This window comes from Apium graveolens, chromosome 8, assembly GCF_009905375.1.
Source record: "Apium graveolens cultivar Ventura chromosome 8, ASM990537v1, whole genome shotgun sequence".
Lineage (NCBI taxonomy): Eukaryota > Viridiplantae > Streptophyta > Magnoliopsida > Apiales > Apiaceae > Apium > Apium graveolens.
This window is the reverse complement of record NC_133654.1, coordinates 139,930,714-139,948,796: the sequence shown is the minus strand read 5'-3', so window position 1 is coordinate 139,948,796 and position 18,083 is coordinate 139,930,714. Positions and strand designations below refer to the sequence as shown.

The following is an 18,083-nucleotide window of genomic DNA, read 5'->3' as shown; positions in this document are numbered from 1 at the left end:
AATAGAGGCTTCTGGTGTCGGACAGAAAGGAAAGCTTGCCCTGAATTGGGAAGGGCCGTACAGAGTCAAGAGCGTTCAGGGTAGAGGAACCTACTAGCTGGAAACTATGGATGGTTTTGAAGTCCCGAGGACCTGTCACGCACAAAACTTGAAGGTTTACTACGTATAAGATAGGCGAAGTACGATTCTCACTTGTCATTGTGACAAGTAGGTTTAAAAGCACCTCGAAGCTTTGCTTGCGTAGGATTTTATATTCCAGTAGAATTTACATTGCCTAGTTATTGTTGATTAGGGTCGAACCCATGCTGTGTAAGGTTTTGGAAAACCAGACTTCATATTAAAGAGTTTGAAATTATTTCAATCTAAGGATGTTTAAAGTTCAAATGCGTATTAAGATTATAAAGTTAAAATAGAAAGAGGCAAGAAAAGCAACATATGAAATATAACCCCGGAGGGTAACAAGTTCTGATATGAATGAAGTTCAAAAAGAAAATATACAAAAAAACTTAGGCCTTGGAAGGCTGAGATTCCTCGGAACCACTATCCGAAGTTTCCTCGGATGTCTCAGTCGTTCCTTCGGACGTCTCGGTCGTCCCCTCCGAAGTCCCTGTAGAGGTTCCCTCTACGGGAGATGCTGGCTGTTGAGGCGCTGCTCTTAGAGGCTCTTCCACCCTGGCCTTCTTAGCGACAGGCTCAAGCTCCTCTTCGGAAGAATCTTCCTCCTCTCCATCCTTGATCATATCAGCAAGCTTCTCAGTAACACCTCCAAGCTCTGAAACTCGTACAGGGCAAGGAAAGGAGGACTGCTCGAGGACCACTGGAAAATCATCCTGGATGGCCTCCACAGCAGCGTCCCAGCCCTCTTTGTAGCTAACTGGGTGAAGAAGGGCATCATGCTCCACCATCAAGTCTTTGAATTCCTGGGTGTCCATCCAGCCATCGAAAGCTTTGTCCTTCTGCGCCTTCAGAATGACATTTTCTGCCCGGGCCGTTTCCAGGTCAGAAGTGGAAGAGGCCAGTTGAGCTTCAAGGGCCTCTATTTTTTGGTTGGCCTCCTCCAACTTTTTGTTGGCATCTTCCAGGCCAACCTTCCAAGCCTTAGCTTGGTGAATTGCCCCTTGGAAATGGGCGTTAGCCTGCAAGAGAAACAGCAAAAGTTTAGAAAAGAAATATGGAAAGATAAGTATGAAGGGCATAGGTAAAGGACGTACCGTCGCCAGAGCCTGGGCTCCAAATAGCTCATTCCCCTCTAAGTCCTGTTGAAGGACAAAATCTTGATAGTCCACCGGGGAGATGGAATGCTTAGACCATTCCTTGGACAGCGCCGTGCTGCCCACGATTGAGTCCTTGCCCCGGATCCCCCAGGCAGGTTGAAAATAGGCCCATGGCCTCTGCTTGGTGCGCAAAACTTGGCTGGGGCCTTCCTCGCTTGGCTCCATTGCCTGAAGGAGGAACTCGGGGAAGCGATCACCAAGTCGAGGGTCTTTAAAGACCTTCCCAGCCCTCTTCATCCTGGTTCTCTCCAGGTCCTTAGGCTTAGTAGCCTCCTCAATCTTCTCAGCCACTGCAACAAACGAAGTCAGTTGAAGATCAATGGAATAAAAAATGAAGGAAATAAAGGAGGTAAGAAAGGGAACTTACTTTTCTTATGAACGGGAGAGAGGCCGCGTTCTACCAAGACGGTCTCCCGGATAAGATCCCAAGAATGGGAAGTACCATTGTCTTGTGTAAGGAGGTTGAAAGCTCTAGCCTCCTCCTCAGACAAATTTATATCATTTGGGCTCCTGTCCACGGCCAGCCCAAAGGATGATCGAAACAGGGAGCCCCAATCTCCACCTTCCCAAACAATGAACAAGAAATCTTTCTTCCACCCCAAGTTGTTGTCAAGGATGGACTTCCCATTCACGATATGGGGGATAGTGGGGCGCTGATTTATAGAAACCCAACCCGGACTTTTGTCAGGGCTATTCTTGAACTGAAAAATCTTTCTGAAGACAGCAACAGATGTGGGGACATTGTGCTTGGCGCATTGCGATAGATAGTACAGAATCAGCCTCCAAGAATTAGGGGGAAGTTGGCAAGGGCTGATGCCCACATCAGCCAGTAGCAAAGGAATGAATGGATGAACAGGGAGTCTGATACCTGCCCTTAGAGTATCCCTATAGACGCATAGCGCATCCTTCTTCCACTGACAGGACCTGTCGGCCGGACCCGCAAGAACCAGCTTAAAAGGTTCCTTGATTCTGAAGCAGCTGCTCAACTTTTCCAGCTCCTTGGGGTCTCGCAAGGCACTGATATGATCGTGCGCGTCCAGATGCGCATCAGTCGGGTACTCGTCCCCTCGAGTGTTTATCATATCGATTAAAGAAGTGTACCTCGATCGGATAGGGAACTCGTTGGACTTTCTAGCCACGTTCATCTTGGCCAGGCGAGTCATTTTTTTGTCAGCCATCTAAAAAAAAAAAAAAAGGAACGTAAACAGGCTATCTTAAAACGGCACACAATGGAAAAATAGATACGAAAAGCAAAGGGAGGAATTTTACCTGAAAAAGGCTTTGAGCTCCGACTTGCTGTTATTGCTCTGAGAATCTTAGCAGGAGGAGAAAGAAGAAAACTTAGAAATGAGAAGGTGAAGAGTAGCAGCCTTTCCTCATTCCTTTACATAAGAGGAAAAGGAAGTTGAAGGGACGAAAGCCCATTAAGGACAAAGGCCCATAGGAAAAAGCCCAGAAAAAAGAATATTCCAGAATATTCCTAGGAATTCTAGAGCATTCTAAACAGGGTGTATTAAGCCCAGATCAATAAAAGAGGCCCAATAAGATTTGAAAAGGCCCAATAAAAGAGGCCCAATAAGATTTGAAAAGGCCCAATAAAAGAGGCCCAATAAGATTTGAAAAGGCCCAATAAAAGAGGCCCAATAAGATTTGGAAAAGCCCAATAATAGAGGCTCAGTAAAATTTAATAAGGCCCAATAAAAAAGGCCAGGCCCAAATCCAATTAGGATTTGGAAAATACAATACCCTAAATTAAAGCTAAATGAAGAAGGCTAGTGGAAGACCAGGAACCAGGTCGAAATCCAGGTCGTGAATCCTGCCCGAAATCTTTCGAGCAGACACCCGAAAATAACGGGTAAAAAAGACCAGAATCCAGGTCGAATTCCAGGTCGTGAATCCTGCCCGAAATCTTTCGAGCAGACACCCGAAAATAGCTGGAATAACGAGACTGAATTGAGGTCGAAGCTTCGACCAGGAATGAGGTCGAATAAACCAAGCATCTTTCAAAAAATGGGGATTAAAAACCCAGGTCGAAGTTCGACTAGGATCCTGGTCGAATTCCAGGTCGTGGATCCTAGTCGAAATCCTTCGACCAGGAAGCAAGAAAACCAAAGAATTTTCGAACAGGATTCAGGTCGAAATGTCGACTAGAATCCTAGTCGAAATCCTAGTCGATAGGCTCATGACAAGAAGCTAAAAAAAGGTGGAATTTTCGACCTAGATCCAGGTCGAATTTTCGACTAGGATCCTGGTCGAATTCCAGGTCCTAGATCCAGGTCGAAATTTCGACTAGGATCCTGGTCGAATTCCAGGTCGTGGATCCTAGTCGAATTCCTTCGACCAGGATGGCAAGGCTGACCCCTATTTCGACTAGGATCCAGGTCGAAATTTCGACTAGGATCCTGGTCGAAAAAGGGCTGGAAATCTGAAAAATTCAGAAAATTAAGGAAAAATCTCAGAAAATTAGGGAAAAATCCAGAAATTAAAGGAAAAATCCCAGAAAATTAGGGAAAAATCCAGAAATTAAGGAAAAATCCTAGAAAATTAGGGGAAAATCCAGAAATTAAGGGAAAAATCCAGAAAATTAGAGAAAAATCCCGGAAAGTAGGGAAAAATCCCGGAAATAAGGGAAAAATTCCTGGAAATTAAGATAATTCCTGAATAAAAGGAAAATTCATTGTAAATGTGTAGGTCGCTCCACACTTTACGCGAAAACGAAACCCTGTAAGGGAATAAACAGACTTAACTTCTGCGAAACCTAATCAATGTTTCCCAAAAGTTGGGGGGCAAATGATAGGGATAAATAAATTATGATAGTATAATTAAATACTGTAAGGTGTGGGCTGCTAGGCCCAATAAAAAGATATATGATACTCAGACCAGAAAGGTTAAGCCTGATGGACCAGATCAGGCCTGATGGAATAAAGAAGGCCAGGCCTGATGGAATAAAGAAGGCCCAAAAGCCCTGATTATTAATTAATTTTGTAATTAATTAATAAGGGAAAAATCAGCTATTGAGAAGAGTCCCGATAAGGATATAAATCCTTATAGATTAGCCTCAAGGGGACCTAAAAGGATAAGGAATCAGTTTCCTACTATCTAGGACTCCAAAGTCCATTCTAATTATGAGACTTGCCCACCAAGTCTCCTATACCAAGTCCAATTCAAGGACTCCCAACATCTATATAAGGGGCCTCACCCCACAAATCAGAACTACGTTTTTTGGCTTGATTCTCTAATTCACAGAGATACGTAGGCATCTCGTAAAGGCAGAATTAAGCTACGATACACGAGAGCAGCCATTAAAGGCCTTGAGCTCCCGAATCTTAGTAATAAATATAACAAATAATAACCTTGGCTTTTTATCCATAACAGTTTCCCATACCTAACTCCCTTATCATTCCTCAAACTCTATTGCCTTTATATTCCTTTCCACTTCAGTTTCTTTTTATTTTCCTTTCTCTTACAATCATTTCATGAACCCACTAATCATTGACTTCAAACATCACATCGTTCTGGGATTCTTGTCATCAGAATGAATCTTGACAACTTTTACAACTTAGCTTCATATTTCATCATACTCGTCCTCCTTTGTTCTGGCTCTAAAGCTTTTACACTATCTCCATAACCTTAGGAATTACTTTCCCGAAAACAATTGACTGAACTTTAATCAGTTTATTCTACCCTCTGGCTCCGTGCCTTTCTTGGTCTTTCACCAGCGGGTGGCCCCTCTCTTAGGAGGGTAAGTGATAAAAACAGTCTTTTGTGATTCGTCCATCATTTAGAATCTCAAATGATTCCTATATTTCCTTTAGCCAGGCTCTTACCTCGACTGGGTCAGCTTGTTCCTTGGAACTCTAAGAGCTTAGCGACTTAAATGTCCTGAAATAATTTCTCGCCGCATTGTTTCCTCAGGGTGGTGGTTGGGGATAATAGTCTAAGTTCTGTTTAGGCAGGTCCATGAATTGCCCAATAGGAGTACCATCCTGATTCTCCCTATCTTGTTCAACTTCTGTTTTCTCAGTATGAAATGTTCCAACCTTCTCCCATAATCGGGGTTATCTTATACGTTAAAAATCCTTGTTTTCCAATTCATTATGTTATGGGTTCCTTCTATCTTGATGTCGACCTCCCTGACTATCACGTTCAGGGTTTGCTCTAAATCTTATTCCTCAAACTAGCTTTCATCTAAGATCTCATCTTTAAGTTCTTGAACATTTGGAACCCAAATTCTATAGGAATACCTCATTATTCCCTTATCATCTTTCTCGGTATAAATCTCTTATCTATTTGTTGGCTCTCTGCCTTCATTCATCACTTTTTCTGGCACAATATGTTCTTTTCCAATAATTCGGACTGTATTGCAATCTTAAACAGCTTTTCGGTACCGGCTCCGGTTACCTTCACTTCTATTTCCATTTTCTTGAAATCTCTTATCAACTCTCCCAAAGAAATTATCATCTTGAGTCTCTCCTTTCTACTAAGGAATTAGCCACCTTATTAGCTTTCCCTGGATGATAAAGAACCTCATAATCGTAATCCTTAATTAGCTCTAACCACCTCCTCTGGCGTACGTTGAGATCTTTCTGCGTGAAAATGCACTAGAGCACTTATGGCTTATGTAAATCTTGCACTTCTCTCCATACAAGTAGTGCCTCCAATCTTTAGGGCAAAACTATTGCCACGAGCCCTAGCTCATAGGTGGGGATATCGAATTTTATATTCCCTTGATTGTCTTGACGCGGACGCGATTACCTTGCTGTGCTGTATAAGAAGTACCCTAATTCCTTATGTGAAGCGTCACTACAAATCACAAAATCTCATTTTCCATCCGGCAACGCCAATATAGGGGCCGTCACCAACCTTTGCTTCAGTTCTTAAAAGTTGTTCTCGCATTTCTCTGTCTATTCGAACTTCTCAGTCTTATGAGTAAGCCGTGTTAAAGGGGCTACTATCTTTACAAACTTGAACAAACCTCTGGTAGTGACCGACCATGCCTACCTCTAGTAGTCGCTCTAACCATGGTTATCAATTCCACAGTGGTCCTTTATTCATTCTTGTCAGGATCCTCCACGGGATCCTCCTCAGCAACAATCCCTTCTAGGACAACATCCTCAACCGCTACATCCTCAATATGAACATCATCCGGTCCTGCGTTAGGACGCTCTATCAGATCCACAATCCGATCTCCAATTAGTAATAAAACATCATCGCGCTGTCGCTTCTCAACCTCAGGGTTCGGAGTCCCGCTACCATATACAATAACAAACTACGCTTGTATCACGATATTTAAAAGGGTTCCCATAAGGGTTTTAACTGTCAGTACTACGTTAGGTAGTCCGACTATGAACTTGGCAAGAGTTCTTATTTTCTTAGTGAACTTATTATCTTAACGTCACATCATCTCTGAGGTTTATAACGTTTAGCTCTGATACCATTTATGTAACACCCCCAAATCCGGGGTCGGGGATCCAGGTTGTCACGAGTTCCATTTCCCTTATCAATACTTAATCTTAACAGTCAACCAACTACTGCGTACTGTGACCCCACAATATACTCACACACACCACAAGTTATAGTCTCAGAGATGAATACCAAAAATAACACAAGTCATTTTATTTCACAATTATAAACCATTTCACCTTAGAAAGGGTTTCTGAATAATTTACATATTCCTTGCCATTATTACAATTCATAAATATACATAAGTCTGGTACATCAAAAGTTGAAAACCTAGCCTATTGGTAGCTCCTACCTCAGCTACAACGGCATCAACGCCTACAGGAAACTGCGGAACATTTCCTAACCGCTCACGAATTGGGAGCTTGATCCTGTTCATCTTGTCTATCTGTTGTTGTGTGATGAAAGAAGAAAGCAAGGGTGAGCAACAAGCCCACCAAAATAATATGTATAATAATTTACAATATATGAGCATACTCATAGCACGCATGAAAGTCTTGGTCAAAAAGAAATGAACCAAGTTTGATCTCTTAACGCGACCAAGTCGTAAAATATTCAGTATATATGCACATATACTTTTCAAAATCTTGGAAATCCTCTTCCATGCATAATAAACACAGAGTTCCAGTTTATAACTGTATAAAAATACCGTTGCAAGGTGATCTCATATATCTAACCTTGTCTCAATGTTTTTGTGAAAATATTTGTCATGCATAAGATAATCATTAACCAGATATAAGTTGAAAAGGTGAAGTTACGAGATACTCCAATATACTTATATCTTTTCCGAATATTGCTTGAACTACCACCGTTCAAGGTATAATCAGTTTCAAAAGTTCATCACATAGATGAGACTACAAGAAAAGACTTGAATAGATTCAATCTTTGAAATATCATTATAAATAATGAAGTTACGAGATACTTCATTAAGTCCCGATATATATATACACCTATATATATACATTTCATACACTCCTTGAAAACCTCTGTTATGAAAATTATAAATAGAGTTACAATATCCAATGAATTTGGAAAGGAGAAAACCTTGGCATAAACATGATATCTTGCTGATCAGGCAAAGATACCAATAAGTAACCTTTTCTACTAGTAGATGGACGAATTCCCCATTGGTCATCACCCTGGCCGCAATAGGACCTTATGCTGGACTGCCACTCAGCCACTTACGCATTTGATGGACTCCCACTGAGCCACTTACACTTTCATGGACGCCCACTGAGCCCATGTTGCTTATGCCGACTCAAATAGATGAATTACTTCCCGAACGATGGGCAAGTAATCAAGATGTTTTCTCAAAATAGCAACCTCGTTGCGAATGTAAAATACATCACTGAGCCGGATCCCCCCCCAGGTTTTGAGCGAGTATTTAAATCCCCTTCGAAAGGAAGATCTTAAATATAAAAATGAGTTTTGGGATGTGCTCTAATCTTTTAAAAATCATTTTGAAGACTCGAAAACATTTTTAAGAATGTTTGGAGTAATGCTGATTTAATGAAATAAATCAGTCCCGATATATTAGAAAATATCTGAATATTATTATTTAAATAATATTCCCATAAGGATAATCTTTATAAAAATAATTGAAGTAGAAGTTTTAAAAAAAACTCTTACTTGAAATGAATAATAAATAACCAAAGATATACTTATACGAAAGCACGATCTTTATTTGAATAATTGAAAATAAGTTTGATTATCGAAACATTATTCTTTAATAAAATAAAAAATATTATTTAATAAAATAAGCGGAGTCATAAGTCCTCAAATGAATATTCAAAATAATATTCATTAAATCAAATAAACGGAGTCTTAAGTCCTCGAATGAATATTCAAAATAATATTCATTAAATAAAATAAAAGGAGTCATGAGTTCTCGAATGAATATTCAAGATAATATTCATTAATACAAATAAAGTTATCGAATAAACCTTATTCGATTAATAGTTTTGAAAACTATATCTATATATATAAATATATATATATATATATATTATACTCGGGAACATCGACTCCCGGTTTAGAAATATGTTCACCTTTGGGTCCCCTATACTAAGGGTATACGCAACTACTGCTTATCTCTAGCATAGGTATTATGCAACTTATAAGCAATTGAATCAACAATTAGATATCAAGATTATGAAACAGACATGCATATATACCATATCACATGCTCCAATATATCGCAAGATTTGCTAATAACAATCAGGCACTTATCACAAGATAATGCATATACATATATTTACATCACAACAACAATATAACGGGTAGAAAACTTGCCTGAGTGCTCCTGGATAGACTAGACTTAAGCTTAGAGTGGGTCCGATAACCTATGAACAACAACATAAGTCGGAATTAAACCCCGGTCGCTTAAGAAACTAGACTTTAACCAATTGAACCCTAACGTTCGCTTTAGCGCTTAACGATTCACTTAAGTCGCTCGTGTACCCTCGGCTCCACCATTTTTAATAAATTAACTATTAAGAGTTTTAAGGTGATTCTTTCACGAGCACCTTACCAACTGCCTAATCCACTTTAAATAAATGTTTCATACTCCAATTAGTCATTTAAGGGCCTTAACCAAGGTTTCAAAGTAAGGCGAGGGGTAATGGTTCGGTCGCGAAATGCCGTTACTTAAAACGGTTGTTCCTCCTAAACCGTACATCGGATTCAAACGAACCACATATCAAAACGAAGCTTGAAACATAACCTATCTAAGCATGGAAGTGGTTTGTTTATAGAAGTGGGTGTTCGGGTCCAACAGTTAATCACAAAACAGTTTATAGAAAATCGGGCATTACGACGGCTATAACCTAACGATTTCCAAAGTTTAAACTATACCAAATCGTCACCAATTCAACAAAAATTCAACATCCATCAACATCAAACTAAACCCATTCATCTAAGCACCATTATCATCCAAACAAACCAAACTTAAAACTAAGGGTTCAAGAATTTATACCTTCCTTGGAGAGTGGGTAGTCACTAACAAGCCTCTAGGAACCTTGATCTATGCTTAATCAACCTTAAGCTTTCATGAAAATCAAGAAAATCAAAGTAAGTTACTATTCACTACTATTCATCATCATCTTTGATGAGTGGATTAGCTAAGAAAACCATGGAATCTTGATCTTAAATTCATGGTATAACTAAGTTATGAAATATAGGATCCAAGGAAACAAACCTTGTAATTTTCCATGGCCTAGAACTTGAGTTTTGAAAATCTATTTCTTCATTTCTTGAAAAGGCCGAATGGAAGAAGAAAGAAATGGGGAAGAGCTTTTGCTTGCTTGTTTTTTCTTGGGAAATGAGAAAGAAATGCTTGGTGGAGGAGATTTTTGAACAAATATCTTGATAAAGTGATGACATCACTCACACATGTCATTGCTTGCATCATTCCTTTGCCACATGTCCTTCCCTTATGGTTTGATGATGTCATCCTCCTCTAATCTCTTTGATTAGTGCTTAATTATTTGGTTAATCCTTTGGTTACTTATATAAGCTTGATCCTTGGTCGCTTATTTGTTTTACGGTTCGCTTCACTCTCGTTCTCGGTGATCGTTCAAGGGATCATATCCGGGATCTTATTACTTGGGTTTCCCTAAACCTTTCTCAATATTTTATATTACTTTTATGATCCTCTCTTAAAATCCTTGAATTTAAATCATTTTAATCATGTTACCTTATACTCAATTCTTTCGGTATCTGGTGGATTTTCGGGAAAAATCAAAGTGTTCGAATTTGGATTCTAACGATCTTTACATACACTTATATCCCATATAAAGTACTAATAAGATCTTAGAATTTCTATAACAGTACTCCTATATAGTGTGGCATGAAAAATTTTCTTAATCAGCAAAATCATTATTCATAAGGGTTACAAAAAGTCCAAAATTTTTGGGGTTATTACATTTAGCCTGGGCCTAATAAAAGGTTTGTGACTCCCCCTGGTACACCTCATGTTCTTAAGAATGCTAAAAATTCATTTTTTAAGAACACTGTTAGAAATATGTTGTGTACTTGATGATAACTTGAACAAAAAACTTAGTAGATTTTGATTAAGTGTGTTTGTAGCTTTCAACGGATGATCATTTCAACATCCGTTGAAAGAATAGCTTATGTAACAATAAGTTTAGTAGCACATTCCTGCATATCAAAATAGCTTAATAAAATAGATGTTGTAGAATTTATAGGTCATGTTAACTACTACCGTGATATGCAATATAGGTTGGTTAATTGTAAATATCAGATGCCTTGTAATCTTGCATAAATTAAATGGAGTTAACTGCCAAGAAAACAGTCTCAACGGATGTTTCATAAAGTTTCAACGGATGATCAACTAAAGCTTCAACAGATGATTCACAAAGTTTCAACGGATGATCAACCAAAGTTTCAACGGATGATCAACCACAGTTTCAACGGATGATTCTGTGAAGCTTCAACGGATGTTCAAATTCAAAAGAGCAGTTGATAGTGACTTGACAGTCACATGCGTTGGATGTATGCAAATGGAATGTGGCAGCCTATTTGCAGGGTTTAGAGAACAAAGAAGCATTTCCATTTCCATGCTAAACAGAAGATATTCAAAGATGTTGGATTGAGAAATGAGGAAGCATGAAATTAGACTTGAAATATTTTGTCTTATTTACTTGTCTTTTTATCATGTAACTTGGTGATATATAAACCAATTATAGCAAGTTGAATAGCAGTCAAGCAAGTTAGCATTTACAAGAGAAATAGATAAGGCAAAATCTGTAAAGAATTTCTCTGTTCTTGTTGTTCAACTTGTAAGAAGCTGTGTACAATTTTGTAACACAGAGTTCTCTACTTAATATATATCTCTGGTGGAAAAGTTAAATCCACCAGAAAGTTTTTAAGTACTTGTACTTAAATACTTTGTATTTTGATTTCTACACTACTTTCATTCCGTACCATTGCTAGAATCAAACACAGTTATTCATTTGTAGAAGAACTATTTTTAAAATAAAAAAGAAGCCATAATTCAATTCAACCCCCCTTCTGTGATTCTTGTTTAGATTGTTTGGGAATAAAAAACACTATTATCGAACCTTTTGATGAAAATAACATGTACATTTATCATGAGATGCTTGTTGAGGACTTAGAGAACTCTCGAAAGGGTAAGGCAAAGAAACCTGGTGAGTGAGTGAATAGTGATAGTGAACAATCATACGTTGGACTAGGTTTTACATCCAAGACTTAAGAAGAGTAGGGATAAAAATGGTAGGATAAGAGATAATGGCCTTAGGAAGTTATGCAATAATTATGGTTCTTCTGGTCACCTTACTCATGTTTGTAGAAAAGTTAAAGTAGACAATGCTAAAAATGTTTATGTGCATAGCATGCCTCATTCCCCTAAGTGCATATAGCTTATTTGCATGCCATGTATAGTTTCTTTTTTGAGAACTTATCTTGACTCCACACATTCACATAATAAATCTCATAATCATGATAAGCATGCTCATAAGAATATTGGTAGATCAAAGACTGTGAGCCCTCTTAAAGTTGGGAAAATGACACCTGTCACCAAGCCCAATAGCAAGTCTGTTGGTGGTTCTGCAAGTGACAAGGAATCAGTCAATGATAAAGCAAAGAATATTAAGCCTGTTAATTATGTTAAGAAAAATGCCAAATATTCAAATGCTTCTAAGTTCGCAGGACCCAACTTAGTTTGGGTACAAAAGAAAATTTAACCCCCTTTGTTTTTAAGGTGTTACGAAGAAGAATGTCATGTGGATTTGTGGACAATAGATGTTTAAGGCATATGACTGGAGATAGAGCCCTGCTATCAAAGGTGGTTGAAAAAGTTGGCCCGGTGGTTACTTTTGGAGATGACATAAAATATTATACAACGAATATGCCTGTTTGGAAATTGGTAATGTCATTATTGATAAAATCTCTATGGTTGAAGTTCTTATGCATAATTTTCCCCGTACAAGTCAATTTTGTGATAAAGGATGTGAAGTTTTGTTTAAGAAAGAGGAGTTCTTGATCTATAATCAGAAAAATGAGAAGGTTGGTCTTAATGGAGTGATAAATGGTTATTTGTTCGTAGTTGACTCGAATTCTGCTAAAGATGGTCAAGTAATGTATTTCTACAATAAAGCTTTTCTAGATGAAAATTGGTTATGGCATAAGAATCTTTCCCACTTAAACTTCAAGACCATAAAATTCTTTGGTTAAGAGGTAATTAAGACAGGTCTTCCCGTGTTGGATTTCAGTCCTGATGGACTTTGTGAAGCATGTGAGATAGAAAAGTCAAAGAGAGCATCACACAAGAGGAAGACAACGACTGATATCACTGAACAACTACAACTCCTTCACACGTACTTTTTGGCCCAGTCAACATCATGTCAATATCAAGGAAGAAATATGACTTAGTGATTGTTGATCACTATTTCAGATACACGTATGTGTTATTTCTACATTCAAAGGATGAAGCAACTGATATGATTATTGATCAGATCAAGAAAATTGAGTTAGAAGCTGGGGTGCCTATTTGTACTATCAGATCAGATAATGGAACATAATTCAGAAATGCAAATTTGAATGATTTCTATACCGAGAAGGGCATCTCAAGACAGTATTTAGCACCAATGACAAAATAATAGAATGAAGTGGTTGATATGAAGAATCGAACACTAGTTGAAGCTGCAAGGACTAAGCTTATTGAAGTCAATCTTCCTAACTACTTCTCGGCTGAAGCAGTTAACACTGCACGTTATACTCAAAACAGATGCCTGATTAACAAGATATATGAGAAGACCTCTTATGAGTTAATGGCCAACAAGCAACCATCAGTGAAATATTTTCACGTATTTGGAGAAAAGTGCTTCGTGCTGAAGGATGATGATCATCTTGGAAAGTTTGATTGTAAGGCGGGGAAGGTATCTTTTTGGGCTATGCTTTTGAGCCAAAAGCTTACAGGGTAAATATAATTAGTGATCAAAAGGTTGTGGAGAGTCCTAATGTAATTTTTGATAATGCCAAGCTCCCAAGTATTCAGAATGAAGATAATTCCGATAATCTTGACGTAGTAGATCTTCCTGATGACGAAGATGAACCTGAGATTGTTCCGGATGGTAATGACAATGGCAAAGATCCTGATAATGATCATAATTCTGATTCAAATTCTGAAGGTCTAGATGACAATGGTGACAGTAGAAATGTAAAAGAGCGGAGTCACATTATTTCTGAGATAAGTCCTCAAGTTTCAGATTCTGGAGATCAAGCTGCCAACAACTCAGGGGAGCAGAACAACAAGTAAAACAAGGATCCCCTATTGAGAATGATCAGAATGGAGAACATTCTGAATCATCGAGAGATAATTTTCCTAAAGCAATCAGGTCGAATAAATCTCATACTCTTGATTCATTCATTGAAAATGCAGAAGTAACAGTTCAGACCAGAAGAGCTACTGTGAATGAATGTCTTTATTCGGGGTTTCTTTCTCAAATGGGACAAAAAAAGTAGATTAAGTTCTGGGTGATCCATATTGGGTGATTGCTATCCAAAAGGAGTTCAATTGGTTTGAAAGACAGAAAGTGTGGAAACTTGTATTCAGGCCAAAAGATATATCTGTGACTGACACTAAGTGGATTTTTAGAAACAAGCTTGATGAACATGGAATTATTTCATGGAACATGACGAGACTGGTTATTATGGGATATTCTAAAAAAATTATTTACTATGATGAAATCTTTGCACTAGTTGCTAGATTTTAAGCTATGAGGATGGTTTTAGCACATGCACATTAACAAAGATAAAATATATAAAATCCTGATTCTTGTTATGATATTATTGTATGACTCTTAACTTTCTAGATGACCATTGACCTTTCACCTTTACCCCATTAATTGACACAAACTCCTGGCTTTTCACTTCTCAAGTAACCTATGTTTTAGAAGCCTATAAAAGGCTTGCATGTACATTATCTTGTGATATCAATAAACAGGAAATCTTAAGTTCTTTCTTACTCTCTCTACTTTTATATTATATATTATATAACACGTTATCAACACGATTTGCTTATAAAATAAGGAGATCAATTTTACTTAAGTGTTGAAAGGAGATCATCAAAGTATAAATAGGTGTTGGAAATTCAAGAAGAAGAAGGATTCTACGTTATTTCAATTTGTCCACCATGTAAGTACACTATTTTTAGTTTACTTTGCTTCGGTTGCAATTGGATGATCTTTATGTGCCTGATTCTTGTATATTTTGTATCTGATTCATTATTCATCGGAATTTATTGAGTTTATACTCGTTGTAAAGGCTTTTTGATTATCTACAATCTTTCTTCTTTGCGTTTTTTCCAAAATCTGCTTATAAGTATTTCAAAATCTGCATTTTGTGTAATTTGATTGTATGATTCATGATGATATGCAGTGACTTCTAAAATTCATATTAAATTGAATATTAGTTCAAATATTATAAGCCATACCATTCTGAAAATCGCTTTTTGATATCTACCTTTTGTCTTTACATTCCATTACCATATAATGCGATTTCGATATCTTAAATATCAAAATACTATCATAATTAGGAGCTGATTCTGATTCTACAGTCCACAAACATCTATTTTCTGAATTCGTTACTTGTTCATTTTTAACGAGCCTTACCATTCTGGAAAGGTTCCGGAATTTTCTACATTTTTAGTGTTTATACGTTTTTAGATAAAATCATCTTCATAGAGTAAAATGGTATTCTTTGAAACTGATCAGATTTGACTTTATCATAATTAGCCATTTTATACAGTAGATTGCATTCAATGTACAATTAGATTGAATTCAATGCACCATCGTCATGTTATATTATCATGTGTTTTTAAATATTAATGCATATATGTTTTCCTTACATATTTTTAAATATTGACCGAATGTGCTTATTATAAAAGTGTTAACGAAGCATGCACACGAAAGAGAACCAATTTGAGATACAGCAGAAATTCATGGGCATGATTATAAATTCATGGCCATGAATTATTTCTAATTTTTTTTTATTATATTTATTATACATGTGAAATATGAAATTTTGGTGAACTTCTAAATTAAGATATATCATTAACTTGATATTAATGTGTATTATCCTTTCTTTTTAGTAATCAAAATATCGAATCTTACAAAGCTTGAATTCAACGCACTTCATATCACCGGAAAAAATTATTTGACATGGATTCTTGATGCTGAAATCCATCTTAGTGCAATGGGCCTCGGTGACACTATAAAAGAGGGAAATAAAACCTCTGAATAAGATAAGGCAAAGGCCATGATATTTCTTCGCTACCACCTTGATGAAGGATTGAAAACTGAATATTTGACTATTAAAGATCCATCAACACTTTGGAAGGATCTCAAAGAAAGATATGACCATTAAAAAACGGTAATACTTCCTAAAGCTCGCTATGATTGGCTACACTTGTGATTGCAAGATTATAAAAGTGTGAGCGAGTATAACTCTGCCATGTTTAAAATTACATCTCAATTGAAATTATGTGGCGAGAATATCACCGATAATGATATGTTGGAAAAAATATATTCCACTCTCTATGCCAATAATATGCTCTTGCAGCAACAATATCATGAACGTGGATTCACAAAATATTTTGAGTTGATTTCTGTTTTGCTTCTTGCTGAACAAAATAATGAACTTTTGCTGAAAAATCATCAAGCACGTCCAACTGGCTCAACACCATTCCCTGAAGTGAATTTGGTGACTAATAATGAATATAGAGATAATAAATCATTTGGACGTGGACGTGGGCATAGATATGGTCATGGACGTGGGTGTGGGCGTGCCCGTGGTCATGGTTTTGTGCATGGTAAAGGCCGAAATCAACAAAATCCCCCTAAATTTAAAAGGAAGCCTTACTACCAGAAACGGACAATAAATGAGGAGAAATCTGAGGGTAGTACGATGGCTAAAAGTGGTGAAAGTACTTGTAGTCGATGTGGAATGAAAGGTCACTGGAGAAGTACATGTCGTACCTCCAAGCACTTTGCTGACCTATATCAAGCATCTTTAAAGAATGTTGAAACTAATTTCACCGAACAGAATGATCCTTTGGGGATTGCCCATCTTGAAGCACATCTTGGAAGTGCTGATCAAGTTGATCTTTCGGCCTTTACTCACATGGAAATTGGTGATTTCTTTGAAGATGTTAATGTGAATATGCCTAAATTTGGTGGTGATGAGCCTAAGAATAACTAAACAAGGCCTTACATTGCTTGTTGAATTTTTATTTGGATTGTCAATTTTAACTTTGAACTATGATAATTATCCTTATCAGTTGCTTATATATTTTTCTTTTCGTTAATGAAGTACTTGAGATGTTCTACCTCTACTTCTAATTTTATTTAATTTTTCATAAAGAAAAATGGCCAGCAGCCTCTCATCATGTGTTATAAAAGATGAGGAATCTTTTTGCTTGGCGGATAGTGCAACAACACATACAATTTTGAAAAATAAAGCATATTTTTCGCATCTAACATTAGCCAAAGCTAATGTAAATACAATATCGGGTGCATCGGATATAATTGAAGGCTCCGGAAGAGCAAGTATAGTGCTACCCAATGGTACATGTTTATTGATTGAAAATGCAATGTTTTCCACCCGATCAAAAAGAAATCTTTTGAGCATTGAAGATATACACCACAACGGCTATCATATTGAGACGACAAATGAACGTGATAATGAATATTTATGTATCACGACTATAGTCTCAGGGAGGAAACATGTGATAGAAAAACTCCCATCATATAATTCTGGATTATATTATACTTTCATAAATCCAGTTGAATCACACATGACTATTAATACAAGATCTGTTGACCCAACAAATTTTACTATATGGCATGATCGTATAGGCCATCCGGGTTCAACAATGATGCGAAGAATTATTTAAAATTCAAATGGAAATCCACTCAAAAACAAAATTGTTCCATTGTCCAAAGATTTTTCATGTTTGCTTGTATTCAAGGAAAATTGATAACAAAACCATCTCCTGTGAAAGTTGCCATTGAATGCCCAAACTTTTTGGAGCGAATTCAAGGAGACATATGTGGACCAATTACCCATCTAGTGGGTCATTTCAGTACTTTATGGTATTCATTGATGCATCAACAAGATGGTCACATGTTAGTTTATTGTCCACTCGTAATGTGGCTTTTGCACGACTCCTTGCTCAAATAATTCGATTACAAGCACAATTTCCTGATTATAATATAAAGAAAATAAGATTGGACAGAGCAGGAGAATTTACATCCCAATCTTTTAAAGATTATTGTATGTCTATTGGGATTGAAGTGGAGCATTCCGTTG

The 18,083-nt window shown here is 37.2% G+C and overlaps 1 protein-coding gene across 1 annotated transcript; it reads left to right on the top strand.

Moving 5' to 3' along the window:
* Window positions 1-16,226: 16,226 nt before the first annotated feature.
* On the top strand, window positions 16,227-16,973 carry LOC141680028 (uncharacterized). Its single transcript, XM_074486362.1, has one exon. The coding sequence runs from the start codon at window positions 16,227-16,229 to the stop codon at window positions 16,971-16,973; it is 747 nt and encodes a 248-aa protein (XP_074342463.1).
* The last annotated feature ends 1,110 nt before the right edge of the window (window positions 16,974-18,083 follow it).